Source organism: Drosophila arizonae, chromosome 3 (genome assembly GCF_054131065.1).
Source record: "Drosophila arizonae isolate 15081-1271.41 chromosome 3, UAZ_ARI_1.0, whole genome shotgun sequence".
NCBI lineage: Eukaryota > Metazoa > Arthropoda > Insecta > Diptera > Drosophilidae > Drosophila > Drosophila arizonae.
The window spans coordinates 17,298,371-17,313,720 of NC_142923.1; the positions used below are offsets into that span (position 1 = coordinate 17,298,371).

The 15,350-nt window shown below is 41.0% G+C and overlaps 1 protein-coding gene and 1 long non-coding RNA gene across 5 annotated transcripts in view; one reads left to right on the plus strand and one right to left on the minus strand.

The window, feature by feature from the left end:
• Positions 1–330: 330 nt before the first annotated feature.
• The window catches only part of erm (earmuff), a 31,519-nt gene continuing 16,499 nt past the window's right edge, over positions 331–15,350 (minus strand). For 2 of the 3 annotated variants that reach the window (XM_089464732.1, XM_089464731.1), the window contains exon 2: positions 331–3,039. In XM_089464732.1, the coding sequence (XP_089320858.1) occupies positions 1,117–3,027 (1,911 nt within the window). In that variant the 5' untranslated portion in view covers positions 3,028–3,039 and the 3' untranslated portion in view covers positions 331–1,116. Of the gene's footprint in view, positions 3,040–5,024; positions 5,169–15,350 lie in introns of those variants that run through there. The other variant, XM_018002734.2, reaches the window with a different exon arrangement.
• On the plus strand, positions 4,371–7,180 carry LOC149269798 (uncharacterized). Of its 2 annotated transcripts, XR_016269261.1 has the most exons (4): positions 4,371–4,599; positions 5,016–5,093; positions 5,248–6,529; positions 6,606–7,180. It is a non-coding gene; the product is annotated as an uncharacterized LOC149269798 (long non-coding RNA). The 2 variants fall into 2 exon arrangements; XR_016269260.1 differs by having other exon boundaries at positions 5,016–6,529.

Sequence of the window (15,350 nt, forward strand, 5' to 3'; positions counted from 1 at the left end):
CTTTGTATAAGTTATACTTTCATCTATATTCTTCTTATTAAAAATTCAGTCAAATAATAAAAATATAAGAAATCCGTAACTCAAAAATAATAGATGTCTGAGGAGTAGATAAATGATAAATAATATTAGCAATTATTCATGGTTCAAATATATTTTCTATATACTACGCACGCTTGATGATGATTGATGTGCTTCAGTATACAGATAGTAAACCAAGATCTAAAGGAAACACTGTTTTGAAAAACATTTATAAAAATCATGTAAATTACATATATGTATGTATGTCCAATTAATTTACGCCCATCAACACCCATTAAAATATTGAAATACTCGAATTTATATTGAAGAATTTATTGCTTAACCATTATCAATAATTTCGCTTAGTTGCTAAACAATTTCAATGATTTCGATAAAATTTGATTCCATTTCAACCAATTCATAAATACATAAATATATATAAATACATATACTTAGTAATGATGATGAAATTCTTGTTGTTTTTGTTCTTCTTCTCTTTCTTTTGACATTTAGATTTAGAATAGTCTAGGTTACATTTCGAACTAACTAGATTTAGTACACGTACACTTAAGTGAGACAGACAGATACACAATCGGAGTATCCGCAAAGTTCAATTAACTATTTACAATTTGTTGTATAAATAAAATCGACATTAATTTGCTCTTCAAATCACACATACTATATAAAGATATATAGATATAGATATAGATATATATCGAGAGAAGTATATATAGCTATTGTTTCTGTTGTTTTGTTCTCCTGTTTTCTTGTTCTTGTTCTTGTTAGCCTAAGGTGCTGTAGAAGAAAAGGTTCTCGATTGGAATGTTTATTGCACAGGTTATTGTTGAAACCATTTGGTGGGAGGCTAAGCATTTAGAATAGACCATTTAGAGCGCGCACAGCATTGCCCAGGGTCGTGCCGCTGCTCTCCGCCGGAGCAGCCTCATCCGTGGCTCTAGCTGTGGCTGTGACTGTGGCTGTGGCTGTGGCTGCTGCCGTCACGAACTGCAGTCAGTCGATGAGCAGGTCGTTGCCAGACTTGGCTTTCGTCATCGAGGTTGCCGTGCAACTGGCCAGGTTCTCGGCATAGTATCTCTGTCAAAATACCTTCGCTATGAACGGGACATTCTCCAGCGCAGCTGCTGTCAGCCGTTGCTGCTGCTGCTGTTGCTGTTGTTGTTGTTGCTGCTGCTGGTGGTGCTGCTGCTGCTGCTGCTGATGCTGTGCAGGATGCGTTAGCTGCAGGAATGGCGAGCTGGCCGGGTAGTCGCCGTGCAGACCCACAGCTGGCGCCTGCAGATGATGGAAGTGGGTGGCCGTGACTGTCTCCTGGTAGGGCGTCCGGGTCCAGGCCGAGTTGCTGGCCTCGCCGCTGGACAGGGGCGGCGTGGTGACATTGATGGGCGGCGACAAGCTGCCCGACGAGGAGTCCGGCGTCAGCTGGCTGGCCTGGCTGTAGTTGGAGAGTGGCTCGCGACGCGTGTACTCCCGGCGGCGCTCGTAGGCCGGCGGCAGATCGTCGTCCAGGCAGTCGCCGCCCAGCTCGTGCAGCTTGCGCATGTGCTTCTTGAGATCGAAGTTGCGGCAGAAGCCCTTGGCGCACACGCGACACGTGTACGGCTTTTTGTCGTTGTGTGTGTGCATGTGGAAGGTGAGATTGTAGATCTGGTGGAAGGCCTTGTTGCAGATGTTGCACTTGTAGGCCTTCTCGCCGCTGTGGGTCAGCTTGTGGTTCTTGTAGTTGCCCTTCTGGTGGAAGCCCTTGCCGCAGTACTCGCAGACGAACGGCTTGTAGCCGGCGTGGATGCGGGCGTGGGTGTTGAGCGTGGAGCTGCGATTGAAGGCCTTGCCGCAGGTCTGGCACTTGTGCGGCTTCTCGGAGGTGTGGATGATCTTGTGCCGGCACAAGGTCGACGCCTGCCGGAACCCCTTGCCGCACACCTTGCACACGAAGGGGCGGGCGCCCGTGTGCACCGGCATGTGCCTGGTCAGATTGTAGTGCGCATTGAACACCTTGCCGCACTCCAGGCACGAGAACGTCTTCGGCTTGCCGCCATTGGCCGAGCCCGGGCTGCTGTCCTCCAGCGAGCCGTGCGGCGATGGCGACCTCGAGCCCGAGCGTGCGGCCCCAGCCACGGCCGGCGCCATTGGCAATGTCAGTGGCAATGGCGGCGTAGTCACCTCACCCGGCGGCGAGCGCTTGCGCTTGAGATTCGCGTGCTGCGTGGCATGGGGCGTGCGCATCGGACTCTTCTCCAAGCTCTGCTGCGTCGCCAACGGCTGGGCGGACTGAGCAACTGCAGCAGCAGCTGCGGCGGCCGCCAGCGGATGGCCCAGATTGCGTCGCAGCGTCTGCGAATGATGCAGCGTGGCATTCAGCGAAGCCGTGAAGCTGCTGATGTGGGCGGCGCTGGCCAACGTCTGCTGCTGAGCGGTCAGAGCGGCGTACTGAGCCGCGGCAGCGGCGCACATCAGTTGATTGGGCGCATAGTAGAGCAGGGGATACTGCGAGAGCAGCTCCTGGTGCCGCGTGCTCACAAACTGTTGCACGGCGCTGGCCGAGGCCGAGGCCGAAGCCGAGGCTGAGACTGAGATCGCAGCCGAAGCTGGGCCGGAGCACAAGCTGGAGCCAGGCACGTATTTCTTGAAGGCCGAGTCGTAATTGATGGCCGTCATGGCCGCGGGCTCCTCATCGTCTCCAGTCACCTCGATGGGGCTGCAGGAGCGCTCCGAGTCGGCGTACGAATCGCGCTGCTCCTCTTCCAGAGGCAGCGATTGCTCCTCCTGCTGTTGCTGTGGCTGCAATTGTTGCTGCTGTTGTTGTTGTTGCTGTTGGGCTGGTTGCTTGTGGTCCGGCTCCATGATTTTGGCAATGGAGAACTTGAGGGGGCACGCGCGCTTGGCGTCGCTGCCAGCTGTCTGGTTGCCATCGCTGGCGGCGGTTTCCATGATGGGACTCTTCGATGGCGGCATCATAGCGACAACACCCGATGGACTACACGGTTGCATGCCACGCGGACTCTGCAACAATCGAGAACAGAAAACAAAAGGGCTCAGTTAGCGACGTGTATGCAAATAAGCAACGGGTTATCAATTATAATATGAAGCATACGCCCCATTGCTGTGCGGCCAAGTGGAAATTATTTGTGGCAATACAAACAAACGCAGCGGAGACGCTGAGGCGTGGCCCTAACCCCATCACTACTTACTCGACTCTAATTTTATTCTATATTTTAAGTTAAGTACATTTCTCCCAAAAAGCTCTCTCACACACACACTGGCACACACACACTGGCTCACACGGGGAGTCGTCATTGTGGCTGCTTAGTCAGCGGGTCGCAATTAAAACAAAACCGCAGCAATATACCAAAAATTATGCAAAACATATTCTATAGCAGCGCCGAGCGGGTTATTGATTGTGGGTTTGATTCTTAACCCGTGCAGCCTTTAGCCACGCTCGACTAGCCACGAACAATCGCAGCTCGCACTGCAGTTCATCTTCCTCTTCCGGGATCAGCATATTGCCATCACTCAATGCAGCTAAATATATGTGTATATATATATATATATATAAATTCAAATTCATATATCAATCATAACACACACGATTCACGGCGTATTTTTTGGCGCGGGTCTTGCGCTGCTTTTATTTGCACCTCATTAAATTGTTTACACTTGGCTGCAAGTGTAAAGTCTACCAATCGCCGTCTCCACGGCTGCTTCCTCAAGTGTTCATAATGCGCGACATCCGTTATGGAAACGGGTCTCGCCTCTGGTCTCAGCTCAGCCTCTCCTCCCCCCTCCCCCTCTCAAGCGCTCTCCTTCTCTGCTGGCTGCCGTCTTTGGGCTTTGTGCCCGCTCCTTGCCAGGCGTCGATGCATGGACTACATTTTTAATTAACTTTATTTGACGCTTCAGTAAGTAGCTCGCATGAGCTTGGCCCGCTCTTGGAGCTGGAGATGTACACATATAGTGTGCTTATATCAAGTGCTATTAATTCTATTAGGCCTGACCATATGAGGGCGTACGAAACTTTAACCCTCAATTGATTCTTGACACTCGCTTAATCTGCAGTGTTGTAGTGCGAAAATTTGTGGAAGTATTTCAACATCTCTAGTACTCCAATTACTACTCTGTATATGAGCTACGATATTTCCCAAATATATACGGGCTGGATGTAACTGTTGAAGATCTAGTTATTTACTATAAATATATTATATAATATCTTTACTATAGACATATTATTTAATATATTATTTTCATATATAAGCTTTGACTTATATTTCATACTCATACAACAAAAATTAAAAATAAAATTGAATAAAATTAATTTAAAATGCATAAACAATATTTCCTCTTAATATATTTTCTTTAAATTATTTAAAAAACTTAGGTCATGAAAAATTTGATAAGTTCTGCTAAAATATTTGTTAAAAATTATGTTAATCTGATTTGATAAATAAATTAATTGTTTATGTGAATTTAAATTTAAATTGGAATACTTTACAAATTAAATTGTTTATAATAATTTAAATTTATAGCTCAATCATATGAAATTTGAGTTTTCCGAAATTATATTAGGTGCACAAATATTTGAAGATACTCAAAATATTTCATAAATAATTCAGAGAATGAAAGAAAACTCTAAAATGATTAGATTAATTTATGTAGTCAAATATTAATAATAATAATTTAAGATATCAATATCAATGAACTGAAAATTGTCAAGATTTGTTACTCAAATAGTTTTGCAGAATTTCATAGCCGTTGCCTAAGCCACAATTTAAGTGTTTTATTATGCCTTCCCAAAATTATCTTTAATTGATGTATGTCGAATATAAATAATAATTTAAGGCATCAATATACATAAATTTTTAGACGATTGTCAAGTTATGACATTCAAATATTTTCCTGATTTTCATAACCTTTAATTTGCACTTCACATTCACTTCTCTATCATTAACTAATTGAAATAAAATAAATTTACATATTTTTAGGATACGTACAAAGTAAACCATATTTAGGCGCTGCCCAATCGTATCCAATTTGCGTGCGCTGCCTCGAAATGCCACAAGGTGAATCAATCGAATTCTTTCACACGCACAAATATTAAATATCGCATAGACTTTCAGTTATTATCAACGGCTCTGTGCACTTGTCAATTAGTTAATATATTCGTTCCGTTTGCTGTTTTTCTGCTTTTGTTTATTTTGCTTCTTTTTTGTTTAGCACTAACGCGATGATGAACGTTTGCTGTTCCGCACAGACTCAGCGACCGAAGCGGAATGAAAGCAAACAGAGCGTCGTGTGGCCTTAAGAATAATGAAAAGGACTGCCAGGACGGCAAGGACTCACTGACTCACTGTGACTCGGAGCCCGAGCCTGTTAACTGAGCAAACGCACTGCCAGCGAGGGGTGCGGAAAAAACTACCCTTAAATTCGGTGCACTGTCTTTGGCTGGTGTGCTGATGTGTGTGCTGTGCGAGCGAGATGGCGCGACAGGACTGCCTGCCCACGACTGGCAGCCAGAAGGAGGGAGGGAGGAAGTATGACGATAGGACAGCCAAAAGGACGTTCGCCAACATCATAATGACGTTCAGATTGGATGGGACAACAACAACAACAACAACAGCAACAGCGGCAACGGCAGCAGCAGCATTGACGTTACTGTTGCGCTGTTAACGTCGACGCCGGCAGCGGCAGCGACGTCAACCGCTTTATGAATTTCACACAAAATGTCGAATTGGAATAATTTACCGAGAGCAAGCACAGAGACCGCCCCTAAAAATATTTCATATATACACACAAGGCACATGCGAGAGCGAGCGAGATGGTGTGTGCCGGAGCGAGTGCGAGAGCGAGCGAGAGCGAAGCTGTCTTCTTAACGTCGAGTGTTGCCTTAGGTTACATCCACCCCAACTCTTGCACCTCTCCTACACCTCCCGCTCTCCCTCTCAAAGCCTCTATCTCTCTCCGTACCTCCCTCTCTTTCTCTCTTGAGCTGGCCACGCAAAGTGGCAGCCAAAACTTGTCCGTATTCTGTTCACACTTGATTTAGGCTCCTGCCCCTCCCTTAGGGCAGATTCTGCAAGCATCTGCAAGAAGCGCAGCCAGACGACGAAATGGCAGCGCCTCTGGTCGCCCACTCGAAAGAGTTGACGTTGCCCTCTTTCACTTGTCCAAGCAGCCCATGTCCTCAGCTCCATCTCCCTCGCTCCCTCACTCACTCACTCACTCTCGCTCTATCTCTCTCTCTCTCTCTTAGTCTGTCTGTCTGTCTGTCGCTCTATCTGCGATCCTCCAGTGTGCATGCCTTTGTTATGCATTTCAATTGCCGTTTGGCATTTCGTTTTATCAGCGTCTTTGTTTGCACATCTTTCACCTTTACTCTGACGCTGTATAATGGCAACGTCTGCTGCTCCAACTGCTGCTCCAACTGCTGCTCCAACTGCTGCATTACAAATGGGAGTGGGGCTCAGTGAGGTCCACAGCCTCGCCTCGCTCTGACTTGGTAAATATAATCTTATATTCATTTTGATGATATCTCACAGCACGACGCGACATTCTTTGATTCTGTTTGCTCTTAGAGTTTTCTTCTCGCTGGCAGCCAAGTAGCAGGACTCTGGCTACTGAGACTCTCGCTATTTCTACGGCTGCCGCTGCAGTTGAGCAACTTGTACATCCAAAAGCACAACTCTTCAGGGATACCGGAAAGGCTAAATACACACGGAGAGAAAACGAGATAGCGAGAGAGAGAGAGAGGGAGATATAGAGACTCGAACGTGTCAAGCAGCATAGCGACAATGAGTCCGACCACACTCTGTTGCTTTATCATTTTAAACGACGGCAAATAGATGCAGATACTCGCAGGAGCCGGCGATAAGCTCGCAGTAATTGACGTCGATTTTGATTGCTAAGCGGAAAGGCTATGGCTATATAGTAGGTGTGCAAAATATATGGCTACAAATGTGGAGGCAGTCCTTATACTCTTTGACTACTAATATATTGATATATAAATTGTTTAACTACGTGAATGATTGTATGTCTTAGAATTTTTATTTTCATTTAAAGGTGGAGAAAATATGGTTGAAGAAGAAGTCCATATTGGATCCTCGTTCATTTTGATGTATAGATAAAAATATATATTTTATATAAGTGAGAAAAACAAGAATAGTACAATATGTAAGTAAGTAATATATGTATATATAATATATACATACATAAGACCTTATTAAAGTTTTATATAATCATATTAAATATTATCTTTATCATTTTATTATTCGAGAGATAAGAGCTAGAACTCTAAACCTAATATGAACTCTAATTACAATTTTCATTTTATTCCCAATTTAAACAAGTAAGAAAGCTCTAGTCGAGACTGCTCGACTACGAGATCCCCTGAACCCTTGGAGCAATAGATATTTCAATAATTTTTCGCGTCTTTCAGCTTACACAAGAAACACGCACACACACACACACAGGCACGTACGCACACACAGGCACACATACACACACACGCATACAGACACACATACACACACACACACACACGCATACACACACAAACGCATACACACACACATACACATACACACACATACACAAACACATACACACATAAGCACCCACGCATAAACACGCATGGGCTGCAGTGTGCGCTTACTATGAGAACTTAATAGTTTAATAACTTTTTTTATGGACGTACGATCTTCATGAAACTTTCAGATTATGATTATAACATGAATATGCATGTAATTGCCAAAGCACAAGTCTCTAGTATTTGAAATACGCTTTTTACAAAAGTGAGGGCGAGGGGGTGAATTTAAAGGTGGGGGTAAATTTAAACAAAAACCGAAATTGTATAAATTGCATATAAGCATACATTAAAAATTTGGAGACTCTAGCAATAAAGGTGTAGAAGATATAATTTTATAACTGGTTTTCGATAAGGTTTTTTATCGATAAAAAAATATCGGGATGAGTTATCGATTTTTAATGATAAACTTGATATGCGCGCTGTAATTACGGACATTCTAAAAAAAATTTGAAGTCTCTAGCTCTTATATCTTCTGAAATCGACGCGTTCATACATACGGACAGACGGACAGACGGACGGACGGACAGACGGACAGACGGACAGACAGACGGACAGGGCCAAATCAACTCAGCTCGTCACCCTGATCAAGAATATATATACTTTGTGGGGTCTGCCACGCCTCCTTCTGCCTGTTACATACATTTCAACAAAACCATTATACCCTGATTTCCCATTGAAAATGGGTTCAGGGTATAAAAAGTAAGGATCAGCCTGCTTTTATATGCAGCCTTATTTTATATATAAAATCCCACTGAGTCTCATAATTCCATTAAATCTTAATCATTTTTATTCGCAAATTAATATCAATTGTTTTCAATTTAATAAAATAATTTTTTCTAATTAAGGCCATACTAAATATAAGCCAGAAGTCGGCTAACTTTCCCATCTCTACTATCAGGTATAACACACATATTGCTGAGTATATGTTAGTCAGCCACCACAGACTAATTCGTTTTTTTCACAAGCTTTGCATTTGTGTTTGCAATTTGCTTAGTGCTCTACCTACCCTCGTCCCTTTACCATCGCCCCTCGGCCCTCTCCCTCTGTGGCTCATCCTTGATGTCCTGCTGCAGTCTGTGCTGTTACGCTTCGCATTCAAAGTTAGCATTATCTGACTCTACACGCCCATTTCGTTATTTTTGTCTCTATCTCTCTCTCTCTCTCTCTGTATGTGTGTGTGTTTTGTGTGTGTGTTTACGCCATGTTTGCACGGCCTTTGTGACCAGACGCAGGCCATTGCTGAGAGCGTCGAGCTGCAACATCAGCGCCGACTTAGGCAATGGCTGGGCCGCAGCAGGAGGAGCAGCAGCAGGAGCCGGCAATAAGCCCCATCATCTAGTCTTCCATGTGGCATTTTGTTGTTGTCGCATGTGAATATTCAGTTTGTTTGTTTTATTTGTATTTTTTTCTGTTGAAATTCGACTCGTCATTTTTTAGTGCAGCATTAAATGTGCAACTTTTTTTTTTTTTTTTACCCTCTAACCTATGTGAACGAATCTAAAGGGTATGCAGGATTAGGGCAAATTCAGCTGAGCATTAACAATCTAATCATGTGCGTCGTCTGTCTAGCTTCTGTCTGAATGGGCACAACGAACTATCAGAGCTATCAGAGAATTGATAACTGAAGTTCTTTCACGCATAACTTTTCAGTAATTTATTTAGAGTGGGAAATTAAAAAAAATTAAAATAAAATAAAATAAAATAAATTAAATAAAATACAAACTAAATTAAATAAATTAAATCTTTAATAGTGCAACTTTGATTTTCAGCAACTAATAAATCACAATATGTCACAGATTTTTCAAATAAATTTTAGTTGCACTGAATTGATAGGCAAGGAATTAAAGTCATTTAATACCCAATATAAAAATCTTTCTTTAAATACGATTATCATCTGCATTATAATACATTTTTGTTAAATAATTTGCAGTTTTAAAGGCAGAAATATGTTAAACATAATTTATAATTCAAACTGAAAAGAATGAGAAAAATGTTTCGCAAAATCCTCTCTTTTACCTACAACTCTAATGACTCAAACTTTAGATTGAATGATATGAATGTCCAGTAAAGTTTTACGAATTTTAGCAATCAAAAAAATCGAACTATTTGCTAAATGCCACTTGACCAAAAAAGAGGCATTAAAGAGGAGAGAGCAGTGAGCCAAGCAGAGATGGATGTAGTAGAGGTATTCAGTGAATACAACAGAAGATATCTCAATTGAAAATCAATTATTCACAAATTAAAGAAGAGTTTGCAAGGAAGATAATCTTAAATATTTTAGCTGCAATTGTGCAACAACAAAATTATATTTATGAGGGAACTCAGGTGGAGCCATTTCAAGTAGAAAGGGAAATAAATGCAGAATTAATTTCATTTAAAATTAATTTAAAATTAAGACTCTAATTATCAGTTTAACCATGCCAAAGTAGTTAAATACAGCTAGAAGTGTTCCAGGCAATAGCACACGAGATTGTAAATCCAAAGAGTATTTGAAACTGGTTAAGAGTATCAACAAAACGAAGTAAGCGATTCGAGTCTTTTATGTTTATCGCTAATTATCTCGAGATAAGCAGACTACCTACCTGTGCACACACATATACATAGCTACACATATATTTATATTCATGTATTGGCAAATAGAGAAACTTCTGCACACATGCACTCCTATTCATGTGGCATATAATTTGTGGGTGTTGTGAAGAATTAACCTCTTAATGAACTAATTTACTAAAGATTAAGACAGCAAACAAAAGGCGACCACAGCTAATTGTGTGTCAGGCTGGCTGAGACGACGGGACGATGAGGAGAAGGAGCAGGAGTAGGAATAGGAGTAGCAGCAGCAACAGGAATAGGGAAATAGGAAAGGAAACGAAGCGAAACAGTGGTCTCCGGGCAGACAGATGATGAGAGTGTGCACGCAAGGCTGAGTCAAATGGACGAGTCGTAGCTGCGATCTCAGATATGGACAAGCAAATTGCAAGGCGGTTAATCTATTTAAACGCGCCAAATACACGCGACACAATGGGAGAATCGGACTAGAGGACCATGAGGATGCGTTGTGTTCGAGTGCACAGATTTTGGGATAGAGCGGATCAGAGGCCCAAATAGCCATGCTCTAGTCTGCAGGCAGCGAGAGAAGACAAAGGCAGCCGAAACTCGTCTAATTGCGCTCGTATGAGCAGACCGATAGAGCCAAAGGACCAAAGGACGATGCGAACCTGCCGCGCATGCGCATGCGCAAAAGCCGATTGTTCGTAGCTAAGAGCCGCAGCAGCTCTTCGTCTCCTGGCACAATCATCCCTTAATCTGTGTCGGTAATCGCCAAATCGCCTACAAAGAGCGGGCGAAATCTTTTTGAACTTTTACAAGCGAAAAGAAGGTTAGCAAAATATTATTATAAACCTACGTGTTTCGCTTTACTCTTGAATGAACTCAAAACATTTCAATCGTCGTAATGCCCCGTGTTCCCATTCCCATTGCCCATTGCCCATCGTCCATTCCCACTCCTCGTTTCTGTTGCCTGTTGCTAATATAGCGATTTGCAGGATTACATCAATTGTGAAATTGGTCAAACACCACAATTGTTTCCATTTTGCAAATGCGGACGGATATTTGTTGCCCGGACACAGAGACGCCCACGCCACTTGTAAACACCCAACCAGCAGTCCAGCAGTCCAGCAGTCCGGCAGTCCGGCAGTCCGGCAGTCGGACTGACCGAGCAGCTGTTGAGTTTCCCTCGAGTATGGTCGCCTGGCCAATGGATCCTGTGGGTCAATAGCTTGCGTTCTGCTGCGGCCATTCACGTTGCCCGCTCTTGCACAATGCCGTGTAATCGCCCTGGCTTACGGCAGATTATGCAAGTAACTTGGACGAGATGGCCGCATATTTCATTGTCTGCGCATCTCCTTTGATTTTGAGTAATTTTCATTGGAATTACACATGCATGCCATATATGTTCGTAGACTCTCCCTCTGCCTCTCTCTATATAAATGCATGCATATCTGACAATCTGCGCTTCAAGGTGTAAATCTTCAATTTTAAGGTTAATTTCTGGTAGACCTAGGATCATGGCTAAGGTGCGAGCTGCAAATCGTTTTACTGGCTTAGTACAACAGCAGCAAATTAGATCTTATACTAGTCTGCTCATCAGCTAATCATCTAATCATCTAATTACGAATTATATATACATATATGTACATATGTCTTATTTTATGTATATATTGCGATTTTATAAATATTTCAAGTTGCGGGTATTAAAATAGTAGTACTGAGCAATAATTATTAGATCAAAAAGGTATTAATTAAGTAATCCAATTGATAATTCATTGATAAGTATTCATATATTAATCTTAATATTCGTTACAAATTATCTTTAAAATATTGAGTTTATCAATAAGTGTTTGTCTCAAACAGAAAAAATACTACTACTAATTTTTTTTATATTACCTACTACAATATTATTTATTTTTGTTGCATATATATATTTATTATTACTACTACTATATTATTTATTTATTTATTTTATTTTTATTTTTTTTGCATTTATACATTTACTATTATTTTTATATTTTTATCAAGAATTTTTTGAGTCCAAACGAATTAATATTATTATTTTTTTATATACTATGTATTTACTACTACAATTTTATTTATTATTTTATTTATTTTTGTTGCATATATATATATATTTATTATTACTACTATTTTTTTTTTATATTTTTATTTTATTAATATTTATATTTATATTTGTACATATAATAATTTGAAATTTATTATGGATGTTACTTTTTGTTGTTCTGTCAAATAATTTTTTATATAAATATTTTATTATTTTTTGTATATTAACTTTTTTTTACATTTCTTTTTTCTTTAGTACTCTCAATGCTTAAAATCCTGTTTTATTTATTTATCACTATTTTTTTATTGTTCTGTTATAATTTTTTCGTAAATTCATTTGATGCAACTATTGCCTTATTGCAAGAGAGTGTACATTTAGCTCTAAGTATGTATATTCTAGTCTTACCACATTCATATTTTTAGATGATTTATATATAGCCATGCCCGTTTGCCTAAGTCCATAAAATCTGCTTTTAGTTAAAGCTTAGGCACTGAGCTTGTCTTTGCTTTAAACGGGCCTTAATCATTTTTAGCTAATATTTAGTTTAGTTAATACAATGCTCTAAATAATATTTATAATTTTAATGAGCTTCAATAACTCTAGTTATCGTTATCCTATGACAGCACCACTATATACTCCCACAGCTCATCCAGCAATCTTCTAAGCCCTACTTATAAGGCTGGGAATATGGGAATATTTCGAAAATCTGTTATCAGCCCATCAAAATTGCATTTGGCTACCTGTTGACCAGGCTAAGCGCCTTAATTGATGCAAATCTTGTGCGTTTGACATTTGCCGGGCGCAGCTTCTGTCGGTGAGTGCGAGCGCCAAGCCCACCCAGATCCCGGGCAGATAAAAAATGGAAAGCCATTGAAATACTATTTAATTGACAGTAATAGGCTTAGGGCGCATTAACATAATTTTGTGGGAGAGCGAAAGCTGGGACAATGAAGTCGCGTGACCAGAAACTTATGGAAATGCTCAGTTTAAAGGTAGAGAAATTTATTGAACTCGAGCTTAAAGGGTTGCTCTACTGGCTGATTGCAATTTGTCAACCCTCGGACATTTCTTAGAGTGAAAGAGTGAGAGAGTGAGGGGAGTGAGGGGAGAGAGGGAGTGGGTGTATTTTTTTGTAGTGTTTTGTTTGAAAAGTACTTGTTTAATCGGTTTGTTTGTGACATTTCTATTGCTAACCCTGCGCTGGGGTCTTTGTTTACTTAGTGGTAGACTTGACACGCGTTCGGCGCACCACCCAGCCGAAAAGGTTCTGGGTTCTGAGTGTGGGCGCCGCCAGCAAAGCTCATCCACCCAGTCAACAGTCGACCGTCGAAAGAGTTCTCGGTTAGTAGGTGTGTCTGTTTGTGGGTTTCCACTGCTCATCGCCATCGCCATCGCCATCATCAAACTGGCACACACAGAGAAAAAGTTTGCTCCGTTCTCTCTCTGGTTTTGGGCGGGCTGGGATGGTGGGGGCGTTGCTTAAGTGCTGCCAAACAAAAAGAACACATTTACTGGGGTATATTCAGGTCCCTCAGTGCTGCGAATATGCTGCGAGTGTGAATTGTAATTACAGTGAAATCAGCTTTTGGCACTTGTTCAGATTCGTCTTCCTTCAGCTCGGCTGAGGGGTTGGCTGACACAAAACAGCCATGGAGTGGGCGTGGGGCGAGGGGAGGGGAGAAGCTGGCTCTAGCTATGCTTTGTTTGACACTGCGTCCTTTTGGGCAGAGGCGTTGCTGTTAAGAAATCGCACACATGACGCGTGATTTATTTTTTCCTAATTGGCTTTCCAGCGTATTTTGGCATTTATTCGCCCATCTCCCTCTCTCTCTCTCTCTCTATCTCTGTCTCCCGCTCTCCCTCCGCTTGCCGTTCCCCTTGTCATATTTTCATGGTGCATTCATTCATGACAGCAACTCTTGATTTGATGTGCCAACTCTCAACGTCCTGCGGTCACACAAAGGGGGCGTTCGCGTTCGCCTTCTGGTAGGCGTTGCCGGAAATTGTGGCTTAGCGAGCCAAATTAATCGCTTGACATCGCTCAATGGAAATATTTTCACAAACAACAATTTATTGGCGAAAACGAAATCGAGTGGGAAGAAGCCGCAGGCAGCAGCGATTCCTGCGAATTCCTAATCAAATTTATGTATGAGGCACCCAGTTGTAAGTCCATTACAGATAATCTTAGATGTGTCTGGACTACGATAATAGATCCACATATCAATTATGCTAGTTAAGTAGTCGTTATGAAGTATACATATAAAAATCTACTCCAAACTGAAACTCACTCATGTGTAGTCAATTCTCATTTAGTTGAATAATTATTTATAGTGTAAGCTAGATATATTTATGTATAGAAGTCAATACTGCTCCATTTCGCACTACTCCATATATATACAACTGAGGAAAATTAAAATAAACTTTTTTTTTAATTTGCCATAAACAGAATTTAAAATTGGTAATCGAACAGTAGAAAAAAGTTTTGTACTTTTCCAAAATGTTCCGATTAAAGTTAGAAAACTGCAGCATATACATGATATATAGGTGCATAGATAATAGCTCGATATTTAATCCCGATGATAAGCCTATCATCTGTCTATGTGAATACATGTTTTAAAATCCAAGTCTGTGACTTTTATAAAATAAGGAAAATCAGTATAAATTTTATAAATTATATAAACTATAGAATATATATGCTATTCTGAATTCGTGACTATATAATTTCGTTAGGTCACATGCGAGGTCTGTACTATTTGTTAGCGCCAATTTTAGAAATAGTTCTATAATATTTAACCCTGAGTACATATTACAAATGTAACTTCTCTGGCCACAGAATACATGCAGTTCATGTGGAACAGACAGACAGACAGCCAGACGAGCCTTGGACAATGGCATTGTTCACTTCATGAAATTAAATTGAATTAGGTACAATAAATCTAATGAAATCAGAATCAAGCGACAACAAATTGTTTATATGCTGAATGTAACGGAAAACATGAAACAAAGCAGATAAGAGATAAAGCAAAGTACAAAAAAATTTAAAAAAATTTAAGATATATATATAATATTTCTTATATAATTATTAGACTATTAGATAAATACATATGTATATATTGC